The following is a 23,838-nucleotide window of genomic DNA, read 5'->3' on the forward strand; positions in this document are numbered from 1 at the left end:
AGGTCGATGAAATTTCTGTTAATCCCTGTGCGGTGGGGATCAGAATACACCCACAGTATCCCCTGCTTGTCGTAAGAGGCGACTAATAGGGGCAGGAAAGGGTTAGCAAAGATGCAGAGAAGAGTAATGAATTTTAGTTAAGAAAACGAGTAGTATGCAAAGATATTAAACGCAAAAAGTGTGCAAATAGAATGCATGGCGTGAGCATGCGATAGAATTCCATTTTAGTATAATAAAATTAAAAGAAGAGACACTTTTTTCAAGGTTATTAGCCAATTTACTTTATTAGAATACGTCAAAGTTCCTTCGACTAAATTAAAATTAAATATCGTACACGATAATATGGCATCGTCTCGTTTGTAAAACGAAATCGTTCAGCACACATATTACACGGCAAAAAGTAATTATCTATTCAAAGGTCACAAAACTGATCCCTGCTGAAAATCGTCGACACTCGTAAAACACCTACATCGATACGTTTTATATCGTACAGTTTATCGGGCGTGTTATTCTTACGTTTTGAAAAAATAAATCACCGGTGGTGTCGGACGTGGGATAAAATGGGTGAAAATAATTTAATTATAAATTAGCTTAACAGGCTTACGTTTAACCTACGATATTGCATTCAATAATACATGATCGACGATTCATACTATTAAATGTTACATACAATTCATGCTTTCCTCTGTGTTGATAGTGAAACGACGATTGCTTTAAGTTTCGAGATTTTCGAACATCCACAAAGCTGTTTTAGTTATATTCCCCGCTTTTTATTCTTTTACAAAGTTCGATCCTTCAAGTACTGAGCCTCGGTATGTTTATGTTTTTTGGTAAATTATGTTACATTTTCCGTTTAGGAAGTAGGAGTGTGGCTTATATAGATCGTTTCAGATGTGTATTTCCTGAGTACACTTTAATCCTTTTAAAGTCTATTAATTCAATTTTACAGAATAATTAATTGAATAATAAAAAGAAAATTCTATCCTTTTTACAGTAGATTTGCAAATATATTGTATTACGTAAATACATTTTTATGCGTGTACATAGAAATCTATAATTAATCTTGAAGTTAAAGGATTAAAGGTGTACAACAGTATTTAAAAATACTGTTCATCGGTCGTTTTCCGCAAATAAATAAGTCTGACCACTGGGTTTATATTTGATATGCAGTTGGCTACAAAAGAATCCAAATATTTTCATAACTGATTCTACTTGATGGAACCATATTTCCATCCATTGATATTTGTTTTATACATGTCAACCATGTCGTTCATAATTTTTTATCTCCAGAATTTCTATTTCTCTCTCTCTCTCACTCTCTTTCTCTCTCACTCTCCCTGCCTCTTATATAAAATATAGATATAAATAATTGCGCAACTAGAAAAGACGTTTACATTTACTGCGATTTATTTTAATGTTCAAGTAAGGAAATTGTATTGCAGATGAATATTGAAGCTATAAATACTTTTACTGTAATCAAATATTTTCGCAAAATTGAAAAGAACGATAGATATAAAGTGCCGTATTTGGTATTCGCAGTAAATGCTATGAAATTATTAATAACGAAGAGGAAAGTTAAAATTTTCTACATATCAATAAGTTAAAAATACGGAGCCACAGGTATCAGATATACACACATATTTCACATCCACCAGATCATTTCTCTAACCGTTCTCTAATCTTCAATTATACAGCAATTATCTTCTTAACTTTTGTCCCTTGTCTCCAAGAACAATATCATCTTGTTTATTCCATACACATCCAGTGCATCGACTTTATACGTGTAGTATACGCGTACTATCGCCAGATCCCACCTTTCGATTCATCGTAGTATCGTCTACCGACCCAGTTATTCAGATTTCCTTGGTCACGATGATCCCACAAGGTTGAACCACACCGATGTTGCTCAATTTCGGTCTGTTCGGGGTACTTTTGCCCTCGTCCTTCTTCAGAAGCTCCTCTATTGAATAGGGGTTCTTCTTCCGCTGGGGTTGCGCCGGTCTTCCTTCGACCGACGCTTCTTTGGCCATGCTGCTCTGCTCATTTGCCGTTTCCACGATCCGCGGGGACGGTATCTTTCGTTTGTCGCCAGTGGCTAGCGTTGGACTCTGTCGATTCTCGAGGCTTCCCGTGCATCCTGTCATACTGTGTCTCACGAATGCGCTGCGGTCGCTGCCGATCTTCTGCCCGATTTCCATAATAATCGGCGAATTCTGGAACGTTTTGTAGTGATCCTGCGATTCCGTGTTCTCGTCCAGATCGCTCTTGTCGAGGGAATCGTCACTGCCTGCCATTGAGCTCGAGCTGGATTTCAGGTCAACCTGGTTCGTTGGTCCACTCTGTTCCGATAGACGTTCCACGTCTAATGATCTAGAATTGGTAGTTTCGATTAGTTTCATCACTCTAATGCTTCTATCAGTTGAACGAAGTAGCTATTGCTTCTTTGCTCTCTTGACAATATTGTTTCTCTTTATCAACAGTAATGAACAAGTACTGTTTTCCAACAGAGATCACGAATGACACTTTTGGTAGCTGTTCGTTCTTTCTGTGATTTGAAATTGAGGAATTTAATTAAGAGATACACAAAAGTAAAAGTAGGTAAAACTTACGTGAATGATTGCATTCCGTGATGCAAATGCAGCGTGGTTGCTTGGTAAAGGGACGAGTAAAAACTCGGGTTCCAAGATGGTGCGCTGGTATTGCCAGAAGTTGTGGAAATGTGCAGTGGTCCCAGAGTTCCTGGATAAAATAGTTGGTAATCCGTTCTCATGAGCGCATCTAGGGGCGAGAATGAAATATTTGAATGTAAATTTGATTAACAATTTCAACGTTGCGGTGTAAGTAAATTTAGTACTATCGAAAACCAAAGAAACGCTTTCAGTGTAAAAAACGATAGCCGGCATTAAAATTAAAAAGAGCGGAACTCGTGCAGCTTGACGAACGTCTCACGGCTGACTGACACAAATTCCGTGACACAAACTCCTCTCGGAGAGTGAAAAAAGGGGCGCAGCGTTCTAGACAATTTGCGGAATAAACGAGGTAAATTGTGAGGCAAATTTCGAGTTTCTTTAAGGGATTGCGTGTCGGTGATCCGGGGCCGCAGATCGCTGACGAGTCAATCGGCCACAGGGTATTTTACGAACTCCTTTTCTTTTTTTCCCCAACAATATCCCCCCCTGCCCTCCTCTTCTCCCCTTCTTTTCCTTCGGTTTGTTTCTCTCTGATCGTTGCAACGTTTCTCCTCTCTTTCCTTCACCTACAGAGAATCGAGCCGTAAAAAGAGACAGAAATAATGCAAAAGATTCCGACAGTGATTCTGAGATACAGACAGATGTTTAGGGGATCATTAGCCGGTAATGGCGCACTCGCAGCGCAGCTTTCCTCCGCATAATGAGCCGGGTTTGACATGCAGGGACGCGAATCGATTTCAGCGGTGGATGCGACCGTTCGAGATCTGACGATCGACTGACACTTCGACGCGATTACGTGTTACACACAATTGCATGCTGGTTTTCAAGCATTTACACTCTGCGATTGCAAGAGTCGACGCTTGAACTGGTTCGAGACTTCTTTGAAGTAACAATGTAATCGGGGCTCTTACGAAGTAACACGATATAATCATTCATTCTCACCTCTGTTGGCGACGTTCGAAGAAACTTGCGACGCGTACGTGCTCGAGGAACCATTCTCGATCCCAGTGTGATCGGTGTGAAGCCCACCGCCTCGAAGAATCCGATTTACGGAGGAAACAGAGGGTAAGCTTTGAGGGTCGCAAGCTCCTTGACGAGCTAGCTGTTCTCGAATCTCCCAGGCGAACATTGTCGGCTGTTCTTGCTTCATGCGCAGAATTTTTTTCACCACTGTGGGGGTGGCTACTTGCTGCAAAAAAAAAGCAGATGTTCCTCGTTTATTTTTACTTTTTTATTCAAAGTGTATAATCTAGTTAAATTGCGAGAACTCTTCACGTTTCGAATCAAATTCTTAAGTGTTCTTTCGTAGTTGGGCACCTCGAATTAATTACTGCACATGTACATGTGTTATGCAACGCCTTCGCAGAGATAATTGTTTGGCTAAACGATCATAAATAAAGTTTAAAGTTGTGTGTTGGTGTAGTAATAGCTAATTAAGGGAGATAAAGTTGAGAATTAAACATAAAGTAAAGGAATCAATTGCGTGGAAGATGTTACGTTACAATGTAGCACCTGATATTCGAAAAAGGGGTGATCTATATCGCGGTTACTTTTAAAACTTGAGTACGGCTACGACACTTGTGAAGATACAACGCGATGTTATCGATCCAATATCAATTCTACCCCTTTACGATGGCGTTTTTTTGGTTTCCTTCAGCTCGACTGTTAAATACTTTTACCGATGATAAGTTGACGATAAACAGTCCTGTGGTTAAATATAGAGGTGTGTTTGATTTCTTCACCATAAGTGAAGAACGGTTTCCGAAAGAAAAATGTAACACCTGCGAGATCGTACGTTGCATACGAAAACGCATAAAGATACTTATTACCACTTTTTGCGAGCATACTTTCCACTTCGATCGCTTTTTTTTTTAGTTAGCATGCATCTTTATGTCCCAACCGATCCAAAGGTGTAAATCTGCACGGTGTAAAAGCCGTGTCCATTAGTTTTTTTTATGAGCAGTAAACTTATTTTCGTTGCTAAAATACGGCAAAATATTTTTACCATTATTTGGAGCAATAATCTTCTTAGTTTCCAAGGAACCTAGGAAACAGTTGAGACCGCAACAAGCTACGGTAATAAGAAATAAATTGGTATTTGCGATCGTTCGTGAGAAAATGGAGGAACGCGAAATATATTAAAAACGCCGAAAACCACGGCCAGTTGACATATCCCCAAGGGACCGTTCGATGGTGCAACGGTTCCGTGGTCATGACCGTTGTCGATCATTAGCCCGGTCATTTTTCCTTCCGGTCGGGAGTTAGTGCTATCTCATCGACAAATTAACGCGAAAGTGGTCACAGTGTCGTCGAAAGGGGCAACAGGGGCGGCCATATGTCGTTCACAGGTGAAGCTCGTCGGTGCGCGTTGGTGAATCAGATAACGGGGGAAGGTTCGAAAAGGTAGGTGGGTAATGCGCATAGCACTTTATTACAGTTTAGCCCCGGTTTACCAGGGAGGCGGGCTCATCTGCTCCTCGCAGACGCGTCCCGTTTCTTTTCGGCGGCCTTTCTGAATGGCTACAAGCGGGGCTCAGTGGTGCTCAATCTGGCCGCCGTCCCATTTGACTTGCTAATGAAGTTACGCCCGGGCCCCGGATAATTTTATGCTAACGGGATGGAAATGTTATTCGTGCACAGATTTCCGAGATCACCGATTCCTGTAGGGTTTGCCACGCCATCGACACGGAAAGAGTGATACGGTGTGGTGGGGTAGGTGAAAGGGCCATTTTCTGCGCAGGGGGCACGAGTTGATCCTTTGAAACTTTTTCAATGTCCACGATATCGAACGATTAGGTTTTTTTTATATTCTTCAAGTAATTTTAATTGTCTCTACCAAGTTCTAGTTTTAAAGATCTCCTGATATTTCGCATGTTAGAAATTCCTTTTTGCAAATAACGGGCGTTGATTGTTGACTTTGCAATATCATTTTGTTGTTCGGTGTATACATATACAAGATAAGCGTTCGAATAATTCTATAACCAGCTGTAATTAAGTATGAAATACGGTCAACCCTCTTGTAACGCGATTAATTCGTACAACGTTTCTAAATTCGTAGGTAGTCCGGTTATAAGGAAGAGGTTGCTCGTCCTTTAAACCTTGAGTCTAAACTCGATTCATCCCGTGATATCAAGAGCCGTAGTATATCCCACGATCGCAGGAGTGGCTGGTTCCCATTCATCGAACGGCACCGATACGAGAGCACCACTGGTGGATAGAACGTTTAAGGGGAGGCAGCCGTCGGGCCGACCGCCTAATAGTTTCAGGGGTTAGGACAAGCATCGCGTGCTCCCGGGAGCATCTCAGATTCTAATCTGACACTTCCGTCGTCATTGCCACAATTACCCCTGGCCCACGATATACGTGTCCTAATGCCTACCCTCTCGCGTCGTACCGCGCCGACCCTTCAGCGACCCGGCACGTATACACGCGCACATGGTACCCGGTCGAAGTTGGCGTCGCTGCTTTTACCAGTGCGTGCCCACACCATCGAGGAAATTGACCGCCCCGTACGGACATCTGGCTTTAAACGTTAGATAACGTAAACTATCGAACAGGTTGACCAACTCGGTAATTACCGCTCGAAGGGGTGCGCGATGTCGCTCCTGTTACCCGTCACTCCAATTGTTCCCGATGATAAGACGACGTACCAGAAGGATCCACGGGTAATGACGTCTTTCCGGGGCCTACCATCGCCATTTTGGCCGCTGGCTGCGTTTCGATGGTTAACGCTCCACGACTTCCTTCTTGGCGGACGGCTGCACTTTCGTTTCAACGAATTTGTCGCTGAGGTTGTTCATCAACCGGAGGTTGATGGTATCGCGAGGTGCATACAGAGTTGGTATTATTTTTTATATTGAGATACGCTAGAGTCGGACGCGTTGGCTTATTAAAGAAACGAACCAGATGAAAATTGAATAACGTTGCTTAAATTTTGATTCGTTATACAAAATCTCGTTTGACTTTATCAACTCTGTATTCTTTTGATAGAATGTTTATTTCGTTCAATTTTAGCGGAATTTTACAATAGAGTTAACAGTGTTACACGTGTACAAGTATTTAGGACTGTGATCGTTCTGCCTTCTTGGTTCTCATTTTATTGTAATTGAAAGAAAGTTTCCGATGCGCGTACACGGTACATTAATTAGCGCCTCGATGTGCAAACAAGATGAGCGGGAGAGCGCGTGCAATTGCTCGCTATTTGTTTTCGTCGTCTCGTGACGTTTTATCGGCTATTACTAAATCATGCATCGGGAAATAAATACCCATCCGTCAGAAAGCACGGTCACGACTCATCGCCGCGGTCGCGCAAGATCTTAATTACTAGATAAACGGAAAAGCTTTTGATCGATGAGCAGGGATCGCTAAGAGAAAATGAGTGTCCGCATGCGAGAATATTTATGACGTTTTCTTGGAGGGAAGTCTTTCGAATGTATTCGCTGATTTTATGGAATTCAGTGTACCATTACCGTCGAACAAACGTGTTGAAAGGGAACCATTCTATCTATTCTATAGTAAAATATGGATTGTAGCTATAAACCAGAAATAAATTTCAATTTTTATATTTTCATCATATATCTAATATCATAGTAGAACCGTCTGGCGCGGGTTGGCAAATTAATTCCGTCGACGCGTGTCTTCGACGAGGAACAGCGCGTTTGTAATTCCACGAGAGAGAGTAGTACGGTTTTCCTCCTCTAAATGAACAGTAATCAGAAATTTCACGCGGCGGCGCAGTCGTGGCCCGTTCGTTATAAACAAACACAGAGAAAGGGGGGAAAAAAAAGAGAAAGGGAGGATCGTCAGAGCGGAGAGATCGCGAGCGGCGATTTTCTTCGCGTTCCTCGACGTTCCACTTTATTATCGGAACTTTCGACGGGGCGTACATTTTTCATGAGACAATTTCCTCTGCCGTGATGCGACGCTATTATCTGACGCGTATCGCGCCGCTTCGAGCGCGTATACACCAGCCGGAGATAACGAGCACGAGGACGAAAGTACTTACCTGGGACACGGTACTCGAAAACGCCGCACACCTCCCGTTGACTTACCCCGAGAACACGTGTAGATCGACGGATAGTTCGACAATTAATTCGCGAATTAACCGGTCGATTGGAAAATAATTGGGCCCCGACTAACAACCGTGACGGATTTCTTGGAACTCACTGCTGCGACCACGGTCGATCAATTTAATCGAACTACGCTTGGCTGATATATAATTTTTGCTCGTAATTTGTAATTCGTAGAGACTATTTATAATCTGCAGGTTCATCGATCATTTCCTTTTCCTTTTTTGAATCCCAACTTATCGAGTACGCTTCGTTCGTATCGCTGCGACAAAATATTACTCAATTAAATTAAAATTATGTAAAATTTAGTTGCTAAACTTCCTTTTCTAAAAAAGCTAACACTATCGTATTCTCCTGGCTCTCAGGTTCGAATGTTAAAGAAAAATGTTCATTCTTCACAGTTGAATACCGCTTACGTTCCAAGCGGAGCTTAACGCGAGACACGTCTGACATATCAACGACTCGAACTACTTCGTGCGGCAAGATTAAATCTGCCGGATTCTCCTTTAAAGAGACTGCACGCCCGAAACGGGCGTCCGCGGTTTTTAATCGACGGTCTACACTTATTTTCCGTTACTTTGCAAAAATGTTCGACAACTTTTAATGGACGTTCGGCGCGGGCAAAGTTCAAAGTAGCTTTCGGGAGGGGGCAATCAGATTAAAGCCACCGTGTAATTAAGAGTTCCCCGGCTCGTATTCATTACGATCAATTATGAACACTCTCCTACAATTAAAAGTTTCAAGAGATTTCAGTTGTGCAAGTCTTTTATAAGCGTAGTTAATATTCAATGAAGATTTTCCAACACCCTTGAGTTTTTCAGTTTCCCATGATGATCGAATTAATATATACACATTTTTAAAGAATTAAACGACATAATATCGGGATAAGTGTAGATTTTAAATAATTTTCATTAGAAAACCAAAATCTTGGATACGAAGAAAAAAGTTGCATGCGAAACCACAATCTCATATATACTCGTTCTGTAGCACATCCTAGCAAAAGGCCGTTTCTACAAGCATTGAAATCACCAAGCAGAGCACTCGTTCCCATTTGGGAAGGAGGTAACCAGGTGCCTCTGAATCGGTTTCGTCGCAAGCGCAAACATCTTTTATAAGAGCAACGCATCCAACTTATTCTCTGCATTACTCGCGAGGAAGTGAGTCGTCGGGAAGCCGAGGGTTGCGATGGAAACTGGAGAAACGCAATATCCGGCGGCTCGACTATTTTGGCGTCGCCGCGGTACCAAAACGAACACGCCACGATAATGGCCGCTGATGACGATCGTTTACATGCGCTCGTAATCGTCCTCGGGCACAGTCAGAATTTAAATATCCTCTTCAGGTTTCTACGCGGCGGCGCAAGGCGGAGAAGCAGAAGAAGCAGCGCAATTCCCCGCGAGGAGGTCGATGCACGAGCAGGCCTGGCCGTTATTAAAATAAATTCATTAAGCTGAAACGCGCGGGGATCGCGCGAGTTCCCGCACGGGCGCATCGTACGAACGTTCACCATGTTGGTAGCGTGCAATTATATTGTCATTAGTGACGTCACGCGTGTAATACAACGCGGATCCTTTCTTTTTTCTGTCGCTTCTTGTCTTTTTTCACGAGTGCCCACCGGCGGGCTCTCGATGGCGTTCGCACGGGGTACCATCGCGAAGGATCCGTCTGGTCGAAGATCACCACCCACCCCTCGCAATCTCTGCTCGTCGAACGCGTCCCATCGGAAATCGTTAATCCGTCATTTTCCCTATCGCATTGCTCTTCATCTATGTAGAAACATCGTTTATTAATTCTCCAAAACATTACCAACACTCATTGAAAAGTTAATACCTCAAAATGTTCAAAGAACACGCGTATACTAATTAAAGTAAATATAGGAACGCGAGCGATGTTCCTTTTTTTTTCCTCCGTATGTTAAATTCACGTGTAATAGCGGCACCACAGATGCTGGTGCAACGCAATGATAAAAACGAGCGGTTACACAGGTACCTGTATGCAAGGAAAGCCATTAGCGAAATTCCGTCATTAAGACATCCGTCTGGTCGGATGGTACTCATCGGAATATAAATGCTCGGACTCGACTTGCTCTCGTGTCACCGATTCTATTATAAACGACAGATCGATTTGGCCTGAGGGTAGCTCGTTAATATCGCGAATCGAGGGAGTCCATCGACCGTCTCGTAAACAAAGAATTTAAAATTCAAATTGTACGCGCCTCGGCATATCTGGCACGGGGACGACGCGACTGTGTGCACAGGGCCAGCGGAATTCAATTTTCGCGCTCGAAAACGGCCCCTAAAAGGATCGCTAAGTGCGTCTAATTCGACTCGTTTTTTCGTCGAAACGATCGGTTTTACGATCGTCCCGCGATTCCCTGAGCGTTCTCCGAATGATTACTGCGCGGTGTCCGGGATCGTACACCGTGCGCCGATAATTCTGAGGCGACACGCGGTTTGTGGCGCGAGCGCAAGAAGAGCGACCGTGCAAACCCATGAAATTATGCAAATGCACGCCGCTGCAAGGTGTTTGGATAATTGCGAGCACTGTCGGGCGAACGCAGCCCTTACTTAAAATCACATCAGCGCCGTGCTCCCGGCCGACGACTTTTGCGCGCTCGCGTCTCTCGCCTCCTCTCATCAGTGTCACCGCCCCATAACGCACACATCCTCCGTTTATTACGCTTTTTGTACCCCTACTCTCTTTCTTCCTTTCTCGTTTACGCGGTGGTATCGTGTAATTGCGTGGTAAAGTCTTGCAGCGCACCAGCAAAGGGGTTGAAACGAATCGTGAATATTTCTGTAGCGATGGAATTTTCATTTTTACCATCGACGACCGATCGTGAGGTGTTTCGGTATTGTTCGACGTCACGCGAACTTTGAAGCTATATCTTGACGCGTTTATGCGCGATACTGGTGATGTTAGGGGTAATTTAAATAAGATGCAAGTATCATTCGGATATCCCCCAGTTAGAGGGTTAATAAAACGGATGCAACTACATTGTCGATAAGAATTGTTCAACTACTCACTTTCGTTTTGCTTCCTCCGATGCTTCCGGGTCGAATGCTTCCTGTTTCATAGAATCTCGTGAGGATTTTCGAGACACACCCATGGGAGACGAGGAGTTGCCGTGAAATGTCGCAAGGTCTCACGCCGACTAAAGCGAGTTGCACGATTCTTTGTCGAACGCAGTCGGGCAATGGCCTTCCGTTAACAAATACACCGCCCAATTGATTAACCCCCGCTTGACCTGAAAATAATTAAATGCTTTCATTTAATGCAGTTCAACCCAGCTATCTTTATTTCTTACGCGCATGCATAACGAATTTTTAAATAGTTATTCTATAATATAAAATAGAATTAGCTCGTAAAGTAACGCTTCCTGATTTCCGTTGAAACTATATAAAATTTTAATTAATCACTCCACCGTAATGCAAATACTAATCACCATCGCGTATATCGCTCCGTATCTGGTTAAATGTGTTTATAAGAGGACGTTTACACGTTTTTACCGCAGCGATGGTATTCGAGGAATTAACGAAAGGAATTTCCAGTGGTATCGATCGAATTAAATCATTAGCCGTCAACGGAACGAAAAGATTGAAGGTATTTCGAAGACGCAGGTGTGCCCGGCCGAATTTTTGCCTTCCGAAAGCACGTGGAACAGCAATAATCTGCTAATAGCGCGTACACGAGTTTGGGTGGAGCGCCGGGCAGATGCTCTTTCCCTGGCCCTCTAATAATATTGGCATGTCGGATGTCGAGGACAAACACAGAGGAAGAAAAAACGGGGAAAAGGAGGCGAATCGTCATTCCGACATTCTTACATGCGCCTGAAAAGGCCAGACGGAGACGCGTATAATTATCTCCTGTTCCGCCGGCGGATGTTCAGCAAGAAGGCAAGAAGTAGAAAAAGGAACGCCGATGCTCATCGAAATTGTTTTCCGCTAATTTTCAAACCGTCCCCTCGATCGGTCCCTCGAATTACTGTTCTTAACAATTTTTCACGCGTTCAACGCGAAATAAAATTACTGCACGGGGATAACGCGTACCCTCCCCTTGCCTCGTCCCTGTAACGCGTCCCGTCGTTGCTTCATAAACGCACACCGTTCATTTTGCACTGTTTCGCGGTTACTAACCACTCGATGCCCGACAAGATAAAGCGCGTTGGATTTTTGATACCATTAACATCCGCCAAAGGCGTGGTGTAATTGTTACTCTCACGGTGGAGATTCTGTTCGTTTTAATTGCTACAAAGTAGGCTTTCCTCGGGCGGTTACGATTTTCACGTGGTATTTTCTTATTTAATTGCAGGGAACGGAAGATGCTTCCTGCGAAGTTCATCTCGAGCGATGGGCCTTTCTTCGACTATACATGTACTAAGTGAATACGAACATAGGATAAATTATCGCGCGCTGATTTTAATTTCTTTCTGAATTACGACAGGACGAATTTTTCTGAACTAACGTTTTTCACAATAATAGCCGAAATAAATTATTACTATTATTTTTGTCTGTTTCCATCACAAGAATTTCGATTTTACTGTGAGACGTTTTATTGCGAAACATAAAGCTAACCTGTCGACGGTTAAAGCTTAATAATGCTATACCTTCTAGTCGAATAAATGATAATCTCCTCTAAGCACATCCATGGCGAATCAGTCTGCGGTCGTTCGATTAATTTCCAGAACGCATCTGCGGTATAAAATATTAAACTGCTTTTGAACGGCATCATTTAGTACCGGAAGTAAAGCAGTTACCTTATAATCGTTAGGAACAAATGGACGGATCCTGGGGACTTTTAATATGCGCAGAAATGATAGGCGAATCGATGGATCCTCATAGCCGGGAATTTTCAAAGTTGCTTAATCTCCGTTCATTTTTATATCCTCGAAGCATTTTATAGGCCACTGCGTTGTTTCGCTGCCTAGTGTCAAGAGTGAAAAACGAGGCAATCCGACGGTAGATAAAATTATCGCCCTCCAGATGGAATTATCATAATTTGTTTCGCGGCTGAAACAGAGTTCGGCTAAGGACACAGTTTAAGATTTCACGGTCAGGCAGCTGCTGAAACCTTCGATTGGAGGAGAATGAAACCGACCTAGTCGACGTTTCGAGCAACTGTTTCGCGTGATCCTTCGCTACTCGTAATTTTTATCTTTACAACCGCGTCGCAGGTTCGAAGTGAAGGTTGTTACGCGTGAAGATTTTGAATAATTAAAGCAAAGCGGAGACGTAATAGCGTTATCGTGGCTGGTCGCGTCGTTTGTGGTGCTTTAAGTGTCTTATTACGAAAGTAGGAATTTGGAGTTTGGACACTTTCTGCCATCGGATATATAACATAATTAAGTAACGTTACAATTAAATTATTAATTTGATACATCTTGTCACAAAAAAATCTTCAATCGAAATGAACAAAGTTTCTGGTCCTTTTCAGTATTTAAATTTTGAACACAACCAAGTAAACTTCGATAATAATTCGATGTGGCTGATTCTTTTGACACTTTCACCAAGAAAATACGAAACGGAGCATGCGAGAATATAATCGCAGTGAGCCACACAACTGTCCCCGTTGGACGATCATAAAATAGATCGTAAAATCGCCGATGATCGAAATAAAAGTGTCAATCGATCATCAATTTTATATCTACGCGTTAAGGATCACAAGCGGACCGTGGCCGGTATCCATGAAACCACAAGCGGAATAAAGTTTCTCTCCTATCTTTCTCTTTTTCTTTTGAATCGTGCAAACGAAGGAAAAGGCTAAACAGTTTCGCGATATTAAAGTCCCTATAAATTTGTTGCGGCTTACCAAGCCACGGGAGCTCCCTAATTCTCCGGCCATTTTCGGTAGCCGACGATGGCTTAACGGCATAATTGTCAGCGGAGCCTGAAATTTTGTGCAGATTCCGATAATCGATCCCTGAATGAACTAATGATATGCTGTGCTCTGTTTACTCTTTTGATGAACGTAAAGTACACGCGTGATACTCTGAACACTAAAGATAGTTCAACTCATGCAGGTGTATTGTTCAAAGTTTAATCCTCCTTTGTAATAAATTAATAACTCAATTGCTAATAATATTGCCAATAATTCGAGGAATTAAGATTTTAATTTAACCAAAAATATTTTTCTAAAATTAAGATAAAAGGTAACTTCTTAGTGGATATAAATGATCTAGTCTGTTTATGGAAATCAACGTCATATAGCGATTGACGATTATTAATAGCAACCGATAAGTGTCGCATAATAAATTATAGCCATAGGAATAAATTATAACCGGTGCTTTATACCAATCAATTCTCGCGGGGGAAAAGAATGACGAAAAGAAAAAAATCACCCGCTCAAAGTATCGTCCTTTACAGTTACGTAAATTACACGTTCGTCGACGTCCCCGTCCAATGATCCGGATCGGTAATTACGAAGAAGAAAAACGTCCAAAAATCGGCTCGATAGTAATAAGAGAAACACGCATGCCGAAGAAGCTCTCCTTGGAGGATGATTTAAGATGGCCCCTTTAACAGCGGCGACAAACTTTTCAGCACGTTATTACGAAGAAATTACAGTAAAAAAAGTAGGGTGCGAGGTAGGGGAAAAATTCTCGCGTGTCGATGCTTCGTTATTCATCGACGGTATCCGACAGTTCGGGTTAACGATTTATTTTGCCTTATCGGCAATTATTATTTCACCTCCTTAAAAACCATGTCGCATGTACGACCCCCCCTCGCTTCACCCTGTCACTCTTTTTACCCTTTTCTCGCACGCATTCCCCGCGCATCTTCTCTCTCCTTTCGTTTTCTGTTTCTTTTTTCTTTCGCCCCTCTTTAATTTCGGCGCTACGCGATAAAAAGATAAAAAGATCGTCGCTTCCTGTTCCACGCCGCGCGGATCGGACAGAAATTACGCAGGGACCAGAAACAGCGACAAACCGACACGACCGAGTGCGGGCCAAATTATTATTACGGCAAAAACCGAGCAGGAAGTTGTTCTCCTTATCTTTATAAAAATCTCAGGGCGAAACGCGAAATTGCGCGAATAAATGTCGGATTCCCGCGGCTCGCTCGCGTCCCCACCGCCGGCAAAGGTGCGAATTTATCGAGCGTGAAGATCGTCCAACGGAGCCGCGCTCGATCCGGATGCAAAAACTGGGGTACAAGAAGAGGCGTAACATTCAATATTCGAACAATTAACGCGAGGTTCTTCTCTACGATTCTTCTTGTTTGGAACAAAAAGATCTACCGTAATTTAATCATGATTTTTTGTGCAGCTGGTTCTCTTAGTCGCGTGAAGTTGTGGGGCAGATCCCTCACAGAAGTCAGAAAACAACTAGCAAACATTATATGCTTCATGTTAAAAAAATATTCAAGGAAACTGCATAGACGCGAATCGTGATAACCAAGAATCACTGGTATACAACGTTAATTGCTCGTATGCTACGCTGAGGGCGAAAATCCCTGATGAGAAGCTGAATATGATAGATAAGACCAAGACAGAGATAATAGGTACTAATTGCGAGAGGAAGAGGAGCGGGTAGGAAGAAGAAAAAATGGAATATCCAAAATGTTGTCTGCGCGTGTCAACACGTAACGTTGTAAGCAAGCGACTGGAGTAAGGAAATATTCATACAATGGCTTCTACGCGGGAGAGCTGAGGGGTTGTATCTTTGGATACGTAGTAATGGTTAGTGTGGAATTAGCGGACTAATGCGGACCAGCGTCCGATCGCTATCACGCTTGCCATTTAGGCCTTAACCAAACTATACACCTGCCTACCTGTAATCACGATCTATCCACGCTAACAGATTTTTTTTCTCCCTTCCTCTTCCTCTCTTCGTCGCATACGAGGGACACGCGATGCGATTCTGTCCGAAGCGGATTCTAGATCGTACGTCGCGGATCTCGTAATTGAAATGTACGTGCGATGCCTACCGGTTTTTGGTACGACTCTCTTCAGAGCTGTTGAGCTGCTCGTCTCGTTGACGAATAGGATAGTTGACTTGGTAACGTGCAAGGATGTTTGAGGACTGAACGAGGATGTCGGTCGATTGCACCTGTATTGACTAATAGGGTGTTAATAGGAATTAGGGCTACGATCGAAATAAGTTAACGTATAATCAAATGGTCTGATGTTTTACAATGGAATGTGGGACATCTGGTCTGTCTAATCACTGATACGTACGCGCTCTTCCTTCCCTCCAAAAATTCACTTAACGATAGAATTCCAAACAATTCTGAAACCATTCGAAGGTTTTAACCTGAATACCTCGCTAACCTACTTAAAGATTCTAACAAGCCAATCTACTTAAACGGTTCGCCAACGAAACTAAGAGGTTCACCGTTGACCAAGATGTACCCAAAGAGACCAGAAGATCTGGACATCGCGATGTAATTAAAGTTGTTTAATAACGGGTCCATAGATCTTGGCTCTCGATCTGCCGCATAAAATTCTTGGTGAATTACTGTCAAACTGGCTTCCAAATCGTAATTTATCCGATTGCCTGGAGCCCAGCAATCGTTCGCGTGGAGAACCTCGAGTCGAAAGACGCGCAAGGCGATGGAAAGACCAGGGAGAGGGAGCGATTTTAATTTTGACTAACGTTCGCCCAGGACGGATCGGTTCGTCTTCTGATCTCGCCGACGGTGGCTGACCTCGTGCTAAATGTCCAAGAAACGATAACGACGGGAGGCTGACAGGAGCCGTTGCATAAACCAGAGAGAGCTGGGGTCTATGTGTAAGTAGCGTGTCGTATCAGTGCCGCTAATATGTCCGGCTTATATGTCCGCTAATACTCTCCGCTCCGACTCGTTCGGTCGATGCTCGTTTCTTGTTTGCCGTGGATTTTGAATTTTAATGAGACTGTAAGAAACGCTCTTTGGTCGGCGTAGATGACTTTTGTTAATGTCACGTTCGGATAATCAGGAAGCGTTCTCGAGTGGTTGATGGAGAGGACACGTGTGATCGTGATCTCCTCGCGAGTTCATTGCTTCGAGTAGATTTTTACGAACGTGGAGTTTTCAAATTAATCGCTGAGTAATGTTTGACGATTTTGACAAAGTTTTAATAGATATTGTACAGGTAAAGAGATTGCCAAGAGAATTAGGTAATTTCTTTTCCAAATGATCTGCGTACGTGCAAAAGAGACAGAAACGGGCATGATCGCACTCACCTGTATGCGGCATATTGATCCAGGGATTTTCGTGATAATCTGCAACAGAAAGGAGAGCGGTTCATTATAATGTAGATCATTGCAATCATCGATCGATTCTTTACGGCACGCAATTAAATAGCGGGCAGGTTGGTCCGTTTTACAGCACAACGATGCCCATACATTTTCGTACGATACTTGGGCTCGCATGTGTGCGGCGCGGTTTACGGGAACATAGCCTTTACTGTTAATGAATTTAAATGTATTCAAAGGGCGCGCTTGACGCTTGACATGGCAACCCTTAAATATGCAACCGTACCACGCGGCGAATTATTATCGCTACCGGGCCGTGACTCTCATTCCATGAAAATACCGTAATCGCGGTTGAAATTGAACCCCCTCCTGAACTCTCGATAATTCGCAATCGGTGCACGTATCGCCGATTTTATGCGACGACAGCCTCGCGAAGTCACCGTGAAATTCGATGCGAAAGTCATCGAGGAATTTCTAAGTGAATCTTGTAGCGTTTATAATTAATTCGTGGTAGTTCGTGTAAATTTTCTATTACCACCCCTAAAGAAATTTTCCTCCCTCTCTGCCCCCATCATTATACTTAAAAAATTCCTCTAAAATTGTACCATTCGAACACGTATCAAAGATACGTGGCTGTCTCTAATCGAACAATCCATCCACAATAAGAATCTGCCATTTGGATATCCCATGAATCATAACCACTCTACACACTCTCGATGCATTGAACGCGTACACTGAAATCTTTCATTTAGATACTGATAGGGTTATTTAAGTAATTGAAATAAAATTAAGTATGTATCATTTCGGTATCTGATATTCGCGAAACGACGAGCATCGAACCACCGAGCGGTTAACGCAAATCATCAGTGGGTAGTCGTTGAAAGAAAGATATTTCACTTGGAGGAGGAAATCTGCGGTGATTTGATATTGAGAGAGTAAACGGGTGGGTGTGACAAGCCGCGGCGACGGTTTGAGAACTCTAAAGAGATCGAACGGTAGCGGAAAACTACGTGGAATGCGTGCGTAGCGTAGCGGGTGGCGTGTACTTTGTGATGCAAATTAATGCGCGATTACCAAACCACCCCTACCCCCGCCGGTTCCGTCCTTCTCCCCCATTGCTTCCTCGTCGTTACCCTCGCCTTGTTCGTGTCGAGGTCTCCGTCGAGGTAGCGGAGCAAATGGCCAGGTAGCTGTGTCTGTGAACCGCGCACAACAATTTCAGGTGTATTCCGCACGGCTACGTGCAACGAACACCAACCTCACCCCAACCAACCACTCGATGCCTACCCACGCATTAAGCCTGCTTACACGCTCGCTCCGGCTACCCTAATCTGATGTAACTATTACACGTTACGCGGCTGCACGGTCGCGCTATCGACGGATTTATTCTTCTTGCTCTGTTATGGAACTTTTCTTATGGAAACTCTCCGAACGCCGCGCTATTTCCTACTGTCACTGGGCTAGCCGTCTCAGTCGTTCCACGCCAGGGCTTCTTTGCAAAGGTAATGCGTTCCATTTTTGCCATTTGTCAATCGAGTACTGAATTAACGAAATAAGGGGGATTTTAGAAATTATGTCAGTTATATTAATGGTACCTGCAGATTTATAGACTTGTCTACAAACACGTGTTGGCATAGATTTATGAGTCCGTGGATAACGTGCCGAGTTCTTAGTTCGTAAGTAGCCTTTTCATTTTTATTTATCAGCAAGAATGTCTACGAATAGTCTCTACAATTTTGCTGCTCATTTTTATTATGGTTACTGTGGTTTCCTCGAGAAGATGCTGATTTTGATTTGTCGCGAAATTCGCCGCTAGATTAGTTTCGAAGGATATCGAGGAACGAATCGTTCCAGGGTTAACGTAGGCGTCGTGTCGCCGCTTCACGTGTCAGCTTGATGCATGTTCTTCAGGAACGTAATTGATTACGGCCGACTGTCGATGCCGACAATGAATTTTATATGCTATGCGTGTTATGTTCTTCATCTCTCTTTTTTCTATTCAGGATATACATATCATATCGGTTATTCGTCTGAATGAGTCTTGTTATAGAGCCGAGTTGTGTCCCCGATTTTTTTCGTTTGTGTCTCGTTTCTTTTTGAGCCGTTCGACTACACTTCTTTTTTTTCTGTCCATCTACTGGTTTTATATATTTGTTATTTTTAAAAAATTTCAACAATCTGATAATTGCAGCAACCTTTGAACATTTTCATAATCTCACCGTTTGTCTCTCGAATCTAAATTATCATACGTACATATATCTAGAGAGAAGAAAAGTGCACGCGAAACCAGTACCGCGTAAGTATCGGCGAAAATTCGAGATTGGCAAGAAATCGAGAATGTCGTATACGGGTTGCCGTCCGACGAAAAAACGGGCTGAACATTTTTGTCCGGCGTCCACGCAAAGACCTGGAAAATTGACGGTACAAAGTTATTACGGCGTCGACGATCACCGTCGAAAAACCCGATCCTACGTATATGGTGTTTGTAAAGTTCGCGGGTACTAAATTCCATCACGGAGAGATTTCAAGGTGTCAAGCGGTACTCGTTAAAGCAGTAGTTGCGGTTCGCAGTTGGACGAAACAACGGTCCTTTTTATTTCCCTCCGCGACACGGGGACGTCCGTAAAGGACGGCGCAAAACGATACGTATTAATTTAATTAGACTGACTTTCTTGCAAAATCCTTTTCAAAAGCCACAACCCACACTATTTTCATCTCAGTTTTCACTACGATGACATTATTCATTTACTAACAGAATTTCCAATTTCCTAGAACGAATAACTCTTCTAATTTCCATACACCGATCACGAAATCGAATCAGCGATGTTTATGTCCGAAAATATAATTTTCGATACATATGTAATAATTAATTTAATCTCTTTGACTATTTCTTTTTTTCATTTTTTGAAATTCGAACAGACTTTCCGCCCAGATTAAAATTCCGCTAGCCACCCGTTCAATTTTATTGTTTCTGAAACTTTTACACGCGCCCAGCCTCCCGGTTATTTTTTTGCAGAGGCGTTCGACAAGCCGTTGGGTACGAGTTTCGGGCAAGGCAGCGGTAATTGAAACATCGGTATCATAGCGCGGCCGAAAGAAATTCACCACGGCCCCCTTGCGAAGAGGAGAAAAATTCAGCGTGTCGGAGAGTCCGCGGCGTTCGGTTCGTATGTCACTTTTGCACGTACCGCGCGCGGACGGGGAGAAGGACAGCCGAGGAGCGAAAGAAGTAAAGTCAGGAGGCGGGACACGTGTTCACGAGAGGGTAACACCGGCAAAACACGTGGCGCGCGAGAAATGCGGCGAACGATCCGCGTCGCCGGCCCTGTTTGATTTATAATAATCGTTCAATCCTCATTACGGGGATATTTTATTGTGCCCTGGCCGCTGTTCGATGAGAAACTCACCGGTTGGAATTTTTTCCAATCGAATCCAATCCCTTTCGTGCTGCGTACGAAAAAAATCTCGAATCGTTTCCTTTTAGATGGAATGGGGAGAAACGTGTTATATAACGTAAAAGAATTGGTTAAATCTTTTATGTTTCGCTTTGCAACTTGATAGTTACATTCATTCTTGATAGAATTATTTTACGAATATGCATGCTTGTGAATATTACTTTACTCTATCCCTGACAGTGTGTCTTAAACATTGTTGAGTATTATTCTTGGTAACTTTTCCTATTGAAATATGTTTTATTTCCATTTTTATAAGCCAAAAATTTTTTACAATTAATTTATAACATTCAACGAAGTTGAAGTACGAAATAACAGATTCCAACGATTTGGAAGCATAGGAATACCAAATGGTTGCGGTGACATTAACGCCTGCAGAAGACAGTGCTCAGCTTCGAACCGCATCGATCATATACGCGATACAACTTACTTTTTTCACTCGCGATCAATTATTTATTTATCGACACATTTACAAAATATTCATGAGCCAATATAATTTTTAGTGATCAATTGATATACATTTCTTTCGCTGTACTAAGCGCAGTTTCAAATTACTCGAACTTGAGCGACTTGAATTCAAATAGCCTCGCTAATCCGAACGAAGGTTTAACATTCACGAATCGAATCATACAGCAGCGTCGCGTCGATTCGACCAGTTTTAAAGCAATGCCGCCAGCATCTCAAAATAATACAAATGGAGTGACACGAACACTCCTCTCGCCTCTGGGCCATGCAGTTAGCCAACTTTCCAGTTCACAGCGATACTAGTTCGCAAACCTACGCTTCTTTCAATTCTAAACGCATTAATAGCAATCGAAATGCTTCGAGAGTAGAAGATTAGAATAGTTATCTTAGTTTGCGCCTTTTTTCCTCCAGTTTGTCCAGCTGCGGAAAAGGCTCGATTTGAGAACCACAGCGGCAAATCGACGGTAAGGTCACGCTTTTACGTGTAAGCCCTAAGCGAAATCTAGTTTTTGTTTATTCATTAGGTTACCCCGCGCTTTAAGTGGCACGTGTATGTGTGTGTGTGTGTGACGAAGGCTTGCCCCGGCATGGCCAACGCTATGCCGTGGCCAGGGTGGGCGAGGGGTTGACAGGGGTACGGGGGTGGACCGCCGTATCTCCGATATGCCACCAGCCATAAAAATCTGAATATATTAGACCTACATGCACACGACATCTCGCTCGGATCGTGAACACGTTACCCACGATAATCTATGCTCGTTTCTAGCACACTTTAACACGTTTCTGCGTACCCACCGGCTAATGGCTACCGCGGTTACTTGCTGGCTTGGCCTCTTCCTTTGTCCAACTTTCAGAAATATCCTTCTCCTCTCCTCTTTCCCGGATTGGGGATAATACCGCGTTCGATTGTAAACGGGGGTAAAAAAAATCGGGGACACAGATACAAATAACGCGCGATGAATGATATTGCGCTTGGAAGTATCGAGGTTTAAGAAGCGATAACTAGAATTTCGTTTGCTGGAACAATGAAGAATTTTCTAATTTTAACCTGACTGGTACCACTGGAATATAATACCGTATCTCGAAGCCAGATCAATTTAAGTTCCGTATTTAAGCGATATGTCGAAACTACTAAAACAAAAAGGAAAGAAGGACAGATCTAAGTTTAATTTAGCTGGAAAATATTTGCTTTATGTAACATTATTTTCTGTAAAATATAAAATTCGATAGTGATCAGAACCGTGGCGGAATAAGGGGAAAAAGAGGTGCGAGATTGATGTGGGGAGAAAAAATAAATTTATGTTCGGTCTAGTTCTAAGATACGGAATAGCGCAGTGAAAGAGGCAACTAAAATAGGAATTAAACCGTGTACACATATCCACGTAGTTAGGTATAACTTCTGATCAGATATCGTTCTAAAGGGTCACATGTACGTGTATTAAAAATGTATACGATGCGATCTTTCGTTATTGCCATCGAAAGAATTCGTATCGTGGCTGACATTTGCCGAACGGCCGTCTAATATCGAGGTGTACGGTGAACATTTTCGTGGCCATGCTGCTCAAGGTTACTCGGAGCAACCGACTTGGTTTGTCGGTTTATCGACAACGCCCGGGCAAGCACGGATTTAGCGGAATCTCGATTTTTCTCCCCGTAATATATATCGAAGGCGTGTGTGCGAGCTTTCGAGAGCGCGGCGAAGCAACGAGCAAAAAGGGCGGACAAGGTACTGGAGGGGGGTAATTAGAATAATTCGGGCCGCTGTGGTTCACGCCACACGGACGAATTTGCATTTTAAATGAAGCAATGGCGTGTCAGAGGCCCCCGGTGCGCCGGCCAAGCAGAGCGGCAGAACTTTGTGTTTTATAAGGAACTTTAATATTTATCGCGTTATATCCAAACCGAATAAACGTGTATTCGTATTTATTTATATGCGTTGATGTATATGCACGTGTAAATATCTGTACACAGACATGCCGTTCAGTCATAGACAAACAGACACACCTCGAAAGGGTGTGTGTCCACATATAAATTACATATAAGTAATATATATATGTATTATATATATAAAGTTATTCATGACTTCCTCCTTTGGACGGTAGTCACACGGGCAATGTTCGATCGTTCATGCTTGGCGTTCTGCCTTTCTTCTTTCGCTGACGGAAAGAACCGGCGCGGCTGCTACTCTCCGCCATGCTGGGACCCCTAACGGTGGATCGTTATCGCGTAATTAGCGCCGCTGATTTTCGTGTTATGTCATTGACACGCATACGGGCGCACGATGATACCCTTCATTTTGGGTTATCGAGTGCCGCCGCAGTGGGAAGAGGCGACTCGCTGCAGGAGGAACCGCAGGGACGTACATATTTTGCGGTTGCACGCGCTTCCTTCCCTTTTTTCATTCAGGATTATTCCTGAGAATCGAGCGATAGTAGAATTTCATTTGTCCACAATCGCGTTGTACGTTTTTCAGTGTTTTCGTATCTCGTAACATTAACTTTGCACTCTTGTCTTATCTTTTTCAGAAGAATTTTCAATATTTTACTTCCTAATGATAGTAACCCTATTTATTGTTGAACTGTGGACATAACTTTTGTTCCCATAGTTTATATATACTAGAGTGACAGCTCAGTTTCATGGAAATGCAATTTCTAAACTAAATTTTATATGGAGCCTTCAAGTATTACAATCACGATTCAAAAGATTGAAATCCTTAATGAAAGAATTGGCAATAATTTCCTTCGGAATTTTCGAAATGACATTTGTAGATAAATGCAGCAATCACTGTTAAAATCGAACCGAAGCAACAAATTGCATACAATTAAGCTGTAGAAGATTTGAATACGAGCTATAAAAAAATGCCCTTTCTACATAAAAAGGAGTAAAAACACATATACACACACATACCTGTTGATTTTTCTCAGCAAGGACCACCTTCTCCGCCTCTTGTTTGGTGGACGTCGAATCTTCCGATGGTCTCTCTTCTC

At 42.9% G+C, this 23,838-nt stretch overlaps 1 protein-coding gene across 1 annotated transcript; it reads right to left on the minus strand.

The window, feature by feature from the left end:
• Nucleotides 1-1,827: 1,827 nt before the first annotated feature.
• On the minus strand, nucleotides 1,828-23,838 carry Poxn (paired box pox-neuro). The gene is made up of 6 exons (XM_076893854.1): nucleotides 23,759-23,838; nucleotides 16,923-16,961; nucleotides 10,786-11,006; nucleotides 3,633-3,879; nucleotides 2,610-2,778; nucleotides 1,828-2,370 (listed from the first exon to the last, which is right to left on the minus strand). The coding sequence occupies exons 2-6, from the start codon at nucleotides 16,933-16,935 to the stop codon at nucleotides 1,854-1,856; spliced, it is 1,167 nt and encodes a 388-aa protein (XP_076749969.1). The 5' UTR covers nucleotides 16,936-16,961; nucleotides 23,759-23,838; the 3' UTR covers nucleotides 1,828-1,853.

The sequence above is a fragment of the Xylocopa sonorina genome, chromosome 4 (assembly GCF_050948175.1).
Source record: "Xylocopa sonorina isolate GNS202 chromosome 4, iyXylSono1_principal, whole genome shotgun sequence".
Classification (NCBI taxonomy): domain Eukaryota; kingdom Metazoa; phylum Arthropoda; class Insecta; order Hymenoptera; family Apidae; genus Xylocopa; species Xylocopa sonorina.